Source organism: Gavialis gangeticus, unplaced genomic scaffold (assembly GCF_001723915.1).
Source record: "Gavialis gangeticus isolate Ggan-Ray unplaced genomic scaffold, GavGan_comp1, whole genome shotgun sequence".
Lineage (NCBI taxonomy): Eukaryota > Metazoa > Chordata > Crocodylia > Gavialidae > Gavialis > Gavialis gangeticus.
This window is the reverse complement of record NW_017729012.1, coordinates 892827-902017: the sequence shown is the minus strand read 5'-3', so window position 1 is coordinate 902017 and position 9191 is coordinate 892827. Positions and strand designations below refer to the sequence as shown.

The 9191-nt window shown below is 45.2% G+C and overlaps 1 protein-coding gene across 2 annotated transcripts in view; it reads right to left on the bottom strand.

Annotated features, from left to right (window-relative positions):
* Positions 1-9191, bottom strand: part of PITPNM3 (PITPNM family member 3) — a 299986-nt gene that overhangs the window by 52782 nt on the left and 238013 nt on the right. For both annotated transcript variants that reach the window (XM_019511015.1, XM_019511016.1), the window contains one exon: positions 7769-7941. In XM_019511015.1, the coding sequence (XP_019366560.1) occupies positions 7769-7941 (173 nt within the window). The remainder of the gene's footprint in view (positions 1-7768; positions 7942-9191) is intronic.

Here is a 9191-nt window from a genome sequence, read left to right as displayed (position 1 = left end):
CCGGACATTGTCTTCCATAGGACCTGGATACAGTCTCCCATATACTCTGATCGATGGCAGAAGGTCTTTGGAGGAGCAAGGATTGAAATTCAGAAGTTCCCATGCACAGGATACTTATTTTACACTATACTCCAAACCACCGTCCTGCCAAGGTTTTGCAAGACCAAACCTGGGCTGACAAGGGACCGTGCTCTCCCACGACCCGCACTGGGTGCTAGCAACGCAGCATGGTGCAGTATGTATGAGAAGAGCAAGCAAAAGTGGGTGAAGCCCCACAGATACTTCGGGTGGTTTATTAAAGCTCTGTTTTGTTCTTTAGCACTTGCCAGAAGATGTGAAAACCGATCATCAGCATGTTGGCATTTCAACACGGCAGCAATTAATTCTTTGAGAAGCAAGTACAATACACTTGCAGAGACCAAGTGGGCTGAAATACATTGTGTAAAGGTGAAGCATGGTGTGGCATTATAATTAAACCCGTATTTTGTCTAGTCTAGAACTTTGCTGGGTGTATTTACAGATTTAGCCATTATACAGCAGAGCAGTAATTGGATATTACTTCAGTAAACTGAGCTTCTCCCCTCTTGCGGGTTACATATTGGTTTAGTCTTTCATTCCCACCATGCTTAATATGAGCTGTCAGGGTTAGCAATAAAGGAATAGCTGAAGGTAATTAAATCAGCTCATAATTGTGCTTTCTAATACTTGCTGTACATTAGCATGAGCTAATTTATAACATGTCAATACCCAGGCACAGAGGCACAGGAGCCCTATAGAAAGATGGTTTCTGAGACAATAAATACAAGCGTAACTCTGAAAAGAAACTGCTCTTGTTCTGCAAAAAAGGCCTCTTTATGTGACAAATGAATAGCTTCCACTCAATTCGTATTGTAAGCAGCACAAATCAATAATGGATTTTTGTGCATATTGAAACTGGTGTTATTCAGACCCAAAAGATCATGCCAATTTCCCAGCACAAAGGGATCTCCTGCAAATTCCAAGGTATTTCTATCCCTTAAAGTCTGAACCTTGAGGAAAAAGCATTTTGTAAGAATAACTCTTAGGTTTACAGTAGTATGCGTTATGACAATGGTCTATACTTGGGGTGCTCAACCTCTGGCCTGCAGGTCAAAACCAGCCCACAGGGCTCCCCAGGGGACAGGAAACCTGGTGGCGGTGGAGCAGTGGCAATCAATACCATCATCCTCCCCCTCTTTCAAATTCCCAAGCCCTGTATGGCCAAATCGGGACCAGGCCATGCCCCTTTCCCTCTGCATGGCTGGATCAGGGCCAAACTGCCCCCCATCTTCTCTTCACACAGCCGTACGGGGCCCTGCTGCACCTGCCAAGGTGCTGAATCAAAACCAGCAGCTGGATCCAGCCCACGGACAGACCAGGTCCTGCCCATCTGGTCCACTGAGCAAAAGGCAGACCATTTATGCTCAACACCACCAAGGGCTCTCACAGGCCCTTTTATCATGAGTCCTGATGGTTGGGAGGGGATGGCTACTTAAGCTTCAGTTTATGCAGATGAGAATTTCAGCTGGTGTGGTTAAAAGCAGTAAGGGTTGCAGCCTGCAGGGTGGCAGAGATTGTTTTCGAAGAGCCAGAAATTCAACAATTTATTTTAAGGTCTGATGAGTCTTCAGGTCCCAACTCGTGATTTTGGAGTGCTTGGGGCTGGCAATGCTGTGCACGGCGCTGTTCAGAGGAACAACAGCCAGAACATCGCACCAGGATGGATACAAAACCATCAATAAGGATGAAAGAAACAGAAGGTGGAGGACTGAATGATCAGTGATTTCAAAAAGGATGATTGTGCCTGGATTTCTGGAAGGCCCCAGAAATGAAGGAGACTTGCAAACCTCAGAACGAGGGTTTGGTGGTAGCCTGATTCCTACAACTGTAAAAGACAAAAACCATCCAAAGAAATGAAGCCTAATCACACAACAGGTCCCATCATATACGACGTACACTGTCTCTGTGCTCTGTACAGCTTCTTGCAACAGCACCCTGACTGCCACAGAGAGCACCACAATGAAACAGTGAACGCTGGCATGCCCACTCCACCTGCACTAAATCCAAAGATGGATGTGATACAGCTGCCTTAGAGTGATGCTGGCCACATGCCCAAGGCAGACAGTTTATGGCACCTTCCCAGAGCTGCTCTAGGGTGGATACGCTGCATTTGTTTCCAGGGTTAATGTGTTCAGCGGGCGTGCAGTACTTCACTGCTGTACTCCATACCCTATGTCCCTATGGCAGACATGTCTCGGAGGTCCAGCTGAACAGGAGGAAGTAGACGCTCCTATTTTTAGGGACCTTTGAGGGCTATTTTATTTTTTAAGTAAGCAAACCCCCCTGCTCCAAAAGAAAACAAAAAAATTAACTAAGAAACCTTGAATTATATATTGTTCACGCTTTCTGAACTCTGCCTCCTTTCTCAAACTATTTCCTGCTCCACAACCTTACCAACTTCCAACCATGTGCATGAAATAAGCCTTCTGTTCATTCATGCTCCTTTTGGCAGTACACCGATTAACTTTGTTTCCAATGGGATTCTCCTACCAAGAATCCCTCCCAGGACTGATTATTCTTCATGCTATTTTTGCTGATGACACTAAGATGTGGGGGGATGTGGGCACATTAGAGGGGAGCAACAGGCTACAGTTGGACCTAGACAGGTTACAAGGATGGGCGGAGCAGAACAGGATGGGGTTTAACACGGACAAGTGTAAGGTGATGCACCTGGGGAGGAACAATCGGCACCATACATACAGGCTGGGGAACTCCCCTCTTGTCAGCACGGAGGTGGAAAAGGATCTGGGAGTCATTATTGACTCCAAGATGAACATGAGTCGGCAATGTGGGGAGGCGGCTAGGAAGGCCAACTGCACCTTGTCGTGCATCCACAGATGCATCTCGAGCAGGTCCAAGGAGGTGATCCTCCCCCTCTATGCGGCACTGGTCAGGCCGCAGCTGGAGTACTGCGTCCAGTTCTGGGCGCCGCACTTTAAGAGGGATGTGGACAGCATGGAGAGGGTCCAGAGGAGGGCCACTCGTATGATCAAGGGACAGCAGGGTAGGTCCTATGAGGAAAGGTTGCGGGACCTGAACCTGTTCAGCCTTCAAAAGAGAAGGCTGAGGGGGGATCTTGTGGCCTGTTATAAACTGGTTAGGGGGGATCAGCAGGTGCTGGGGGAGTCCCTGTTCCCCCGAGCGCCGCAAGGAGTGACCAGGAACAATGGTCACAAGCTGGCGGAGGGAAGGTTTAAGTTGGACATCAGGAGGCGCTACTTCACGGTCAGGGCGGCTAGGGTCTGGAACCAGCTTCCAAGTGAGGTGGTGCAGGCTCCCACCCTGGGGGTTTTTAAGAGGAGGTTGGATGAACACCTTGCTGGGGTCGTTTGACCCCAGTGCTCTTCCTGCCATGGCAGGGGGTCGGACTAGATGATCTGCTCAGGTCCCTTCCGACCCTAGAAACTATGAAACTACACAGAGACTCTCTTTGCCTTGGAAATGGCTTTGAAATAGTCGTCAGAAAGGCTGCTCTAAAAAGCAGTTCCCTGCAGGACATATGAAGGAGGACAGAACAGAAACCTAATTGGAAGAAATAACATGAAATAGTTTAAAATGCTGCCTGTTAATAAAGTAGCGAGCTTCTGCTCAGCCTTTCAAGGTGTTTGAACGGGTGCCCATTTTAGTGCTATACTTGGATAGAAAGCAGGGACAGGCCAAAGGCACGAGAGAGGATATCGTCCCACTCCAGCAAAGTTGGATGCTTGGTATAGTGCCACTGAAGGCAGAGACAACTCACATGCTTAAAGTTCAGCAACATCTTAAATTCATTGCTAAATTGGTACTTAAATCTGTGACAACTACAGAATAGAAGAAGACCTTTGAAAGTACAAATGTCAGACTAGTGGTACAATAATTAACACTCATATTGCAAGAAGAAAATCCTTGTGGCTTCTCTATTTACAACTGATCACTGCTAAGAAGATAGCAGAGCTGGCTGGAAAACAGTTCTGCTTTGGATTAAAAAAATTAAGGTTGAACGGTATCTTTTTTCTGAATTAAAAACGAGACATTTGTGGGGGATTTCCCCTCTGCAAACCCCCACCCCCCCAGCAAAACAACTTTTGAGACCATCGCAGAAAAGTAATTTTTCAGTAGAACAAAAAGTCATTCAAATTTGTCAACCAGCAGTGCTTCTTCATCCATTCAATGTTCATTCATTTGGGGCTGGACTCGATGATCTTCTGAGGTCCCTTCCAGCCCTAACGTCTATGAAATCTAACGTCTATGAAATCATACATTTCAATAAAAAGAAAAAATGCTTTATTACCATCTAACTGTGCACAGAGCTGGCATGCATTGCCACTGGTTCTTATTGCTATTCTTCCTCCTTACTACTTATACCTGATGTCTCACCCCATCTTAAATGGTGGCCTTTCCATGGCAGGAACTTTCTACCTATTCTGTGTCAGTGCAGACACTCACATTGCAAGTCCCAACTTTTATGCCAGATACCCAGTACCTGCAGAGGTAGAATACTCCTTTGGAGAATTATTATTCTGGCCTTCAGCGATAATAACCTGATATTACAGAAAAACTCAGGCTGCATTTACCTGTTGCTTTTTCAGCTCTTAAGGTAAAGACATACCTGTAAGTTAATTCCTGATTTATGGAAGTAGAAGCTGCACTTATTGTGTAGCAGACCTTGCTTTAGAATTCAGCTAGAAATTGAATCATGAACACATGTCCAACAACCTGCCACCAATTTCCGGTAGACTTTAATGGAAGATCGAGCCTCTCATTGAAGGAACTGGTCATAAAAAGTAAATGCAAGAGGTAACGCTGGTCTCAAGTTGTTAACTTACTGTACATGATTGATCTTTACGAAAGTAAGCAGAGTCCCACAAAAATTCATGGATTTGTTTCTCAGGTGCTGGTGGAGAATTTTTCCCCATGCACATACGCACACACAAATGTATTTTAACATTCAAGTTCAAACTATGTCAAAGGCCTCGTGTAAAATGTAGTCAAATTCACAAGGCTTCAAGTTGAATCAAGTAAAAAAAAATCACTTACATTCTAAGCAGCCCTATGAGAAACCATGAATCGGAGACTTGCTTGCAGCCTTGTGCAGAATTTCCCTAATTTCAAACTTGTAAAGAAATGGTCATGGCAGCTTTACTCAGCTGTGACCGCACCTTTTAGTGTATTTGAACACATCAACGTCTAGTATGGCCTCACTTACCTATCTGAACCCAAGAAGAGTACTGATGCGGGTAAAAAGGCCCACCATGCCTTGTAAATACCCACATGGCATTATAGAGCCATACAAACATTTCCATATGCTACAAATGTCAAACAACTCTTCTTTTCATGTTGCATGGAGAAGCATACAAAAACACCCCAAAGCAATCCCTCTTGCAGAAAACACTCTGTACCTGGGTATAGTTAAGATAAACGCACAGATACGTGCCTTTTCAAAACATGCGTCTCCCCTTGAGATGAAATATGAATTTCAGCTTTCCGGATCAAACTCACTTTGTGAGTTTACTTTACAGAATCATTCACTGTAGGCTCTATGGCTAGAGACAGAAGTTACAGGCAAACCGGTTTAAGTCATCAGAAACTGGTTTAAACCTGTAACAGAACAGGAATTCAGCGCACATAAAACAATTTCAAAATGGCTGACACTGGTTTAAGATAAACCTGGTTGAATGTAGTATCAGACTTAGCTGATTTGGGTCAAATGATTTCTGAAACTTCTATCCCAGACCCCATTTCTGGTTCCAGATAAATCACAGTCCCCCAGTATGCTTTGCAGCCCTGAGCTGTGCTGTGCTGTCTGCTTCAGCAGAGAAGGGTTGGGTGGGGTGAGGCAGGGACTACCACCCCAAGCAAAACCCAGCTGGGGTCTGTGGCCAGGGAAGGGGGGTTAACCCCCACTTCCCTTAAGTACAGAGCTGCCCTGCCCTGCTAAACTTACTGCTAGCTACAACTGTGGACTACAAATCCCAGAGGCACCTGGAAGCAGGAAGAGGAAGTGAAAAGCAACCCTGCAGAGTCCTGCTGCTGTGATTCTGAACTGAAATCCCAGAGACCTCAGGGGCAGCAGGAAGCAGAAGCCATGCTGGCTATGTGCCAGAGACCCCTGCTGTAGTGCCCCCACCTCTCCCCCTCCCACCCCCGACACGTGGCTGCACTTCCTGAATCAAAATTAAATGTCTGTCTAGGTGTTTCTCAGTTTAATCTCTGCAGCGTAGACTAACTTGCAAAGTCTGAATTGATTCAGCCTTAGGCTTTTAGACTGTCTGTACTTAGCCTATGAGCAAAAAAGTGTCAACCTCTGTCAGGAGATATCATGTCATCAGTACCGCCATTTTGCTCTAGTCACACAAAATAATTCACAGACCTACTGAAAATGGTAATGAAAAGGAACCAGAGGCCTTCTAGTCCATCCACCTGCTGAAGATACAATCAAATTATAGCTAGCTGCCATTGGATAATCAGCTTATCTCTGTGAATACCAACGAGATGCTTTGTATTCACATAGCTCTACAGGGTGAATTCTGATTCATTGAATGCACCTTGTTAAATTGTGTATTATAGCTCCAAGGAGTGATCCAGACATATGTAACTGTATGTATTTATAGGATGCCAGTGCTTGGTAAGCATTAAAAAAAGCCATAGGTAAAAGGTATTAATCTTGTGAAGAAATCTTTAAGACATAATAACAAATTGCAGCGCAATTTGAAAGTCAGCCATCACACACACAATTTCTGTTAATCTCTTCAACAGCTCTGTGACACAATCAATAAGGCTAGCTTTGCAGTACGGTGAATGTAAATTCCATTCTCGTTCAACAGTTTTGTAACTAAATACAAAGTTACAAATGGGGAAAATAAGTGAACTCATTACCAGGGGTATGTGCTGCATGCATTTAATGATTTTCCCCCATAATAGTTTCAAGGCCTGAATGGAAGCTCACTGAATTATAGGAAAAGACTACTAAAGATCTCACATCTGATCCTTAAACTATTTTAAATGACTATGGGGAAAGATAATATTTTAAATGACTATGGGGAAAGATAATAGACATCACTCATTTGCATTAGTCTTGCATATCACAGAGGTCAAAGTGTATTATTTTGCAAGCTTCCTCAAATGGCACTATTTAAAGGGGCATAAGATGGACCCTCCAATGGAGGAGACAGGCAAGGGGCTTGAAGCCTGGGACTTCTCAGCAACGCATTGACTCTCACTTGCTATGCAGGTCCACACATGCTTTTCCAATTCACGGCATGAAGATGCCATGATATCAAAATAGGGGTTTGTCTGCACAGCTGTGGATTGCATACTCCATTCACCCAAGTCTGTACACATACTCCAAACTAAAAACACATCAGCAAGGCTGATCCAGGCTTGTCCTACGTGCCCATTACTAAACCCTTATGGTCTCCAGTGGACCTGAGAGCAGCCTCACTAGCAAACTTCAGGGTTTGAAACGTGCCTGAGGATTGCAACAGGTGGCAGAATCTGCCTGGATTTACCACTACAGACATATAGAGTAGCCTATGGGGACCCTGGAAAGAGGATATGGCATGAGCTCTTCCCACCAGTACACCAGTGGGCTTGCACTAACTTAACCTACAGAAGCCCCTCATGACACGGCAGCCATCTCTCGTTTCTCATGGGTCTCTCTGTCCCTGCTGGCCCCCATGCAACCAGCGGTGTAACCCTGAAACATGCTTACCATCCAGGCCAGGCAGAACGGTACTTCTCATGGCCAGCACCAGACCAAGCGGGGATCCAAAGAGGAAGAAGTCAGAAACTTCAAACTCGAACCGTCCCAGGTTGACTTCCGAGAGACTGGAGATACTCGCAGGAGCAAAGTCTGCATCATCCTTCAGCATGCTTGAGTGGATGCTGGACAAGAAAAAACACACTGTTTTAGCAACAATGAGCCAGGGATCTTTTTCAGTCTCACTGGACAGAGTCGTAATGTACAGAGAGGCTGATTAGAGAACTCCAGTCCCTATCTATGTGCCCAGAGTGCTTTAAACACAAGGCACTGATAAAGCATAGCAACCCTACGATCATGGTAGGTCCCCACTTGCTCTGTTACTTATTCAATGCCTCACCTTAAGCAGATGCATGGTAAATTCACCAGCCTGGAAATCCAGTAATTCCCTATAGTTATACTTAGCTCTGATGGCCGCCCAGCATTTGTAGTGCTTTGGTCTCCTTGATGATGTGCCTCTCTAGTTATAATACACAATAATTGAATGACTACTACATGATTCAGGACTATGGAGGTTTTTTTTCCTCCTTCCATAATCATAGCCACAAGAAGGAATCCACAAAAACCCACTACTGAAAAATTTAACAGACTCAAGTTGTGTCTGAATACGACTAAAGAAGTCACTGAATACATGGGCGGACTGGGTGACAAATTAATTCTGCCAGGAATTTTCACCCCACATTGCAGTTACCTATATTGTACCAGTGAAAACAGGCAGCATTTATGTCCAGCTTTTTATGTGTAAAGGGATTTATAAATTAAGTGTTAATCCACAAACCACTGAGGTTTGAGATGGGTAGATTTGATCCCTTCTTTAAAGAGAATAGTTTCTCCCCTGACTGGCTCCTTGTTTTGCTCTTCACGTCTCTGCAAAGCTAATACTGAATACCTCCAGATCAGTGTTCATGTTATACACCTGCTTTGCACTAGTATAAGTATATAAGGTATGAGAACAGGAGAACAAGGCCCACAGAGGCCAAGCACTGGATTATAGGACATACTAGACATCTGGCTCTACATGGAGCTGTGGGTGCTTGTTAGGGCTGTGCAAGGCGTCGGTAGCTGACTTGATTCGGAGGAGTTTCGGCCCGATTTGGGAACCAAATCTCCAAATCCGAAGCAAATCAGGAGACCAATTAAAAGCTCCGAATCAATTTGAAGCATCCAAATCAAATTTGGAAAAGCTTCGAAAAAGATTTGTCCGCTTCGGAGATTCAGCCATAGACTAAACAGGCAGTTGCCACGGCTGCCTCCAGCTGGTAAGGCTGTTGGGGCTGGAGAGGGAGAAGGGAAGGGCTGTGGGGGAGGCAGGGACTGGGGATGGGTCTAGGGACAAGCTGCCCAGCTGGGGCGGGGGGGCATTACTTGGGGGAGG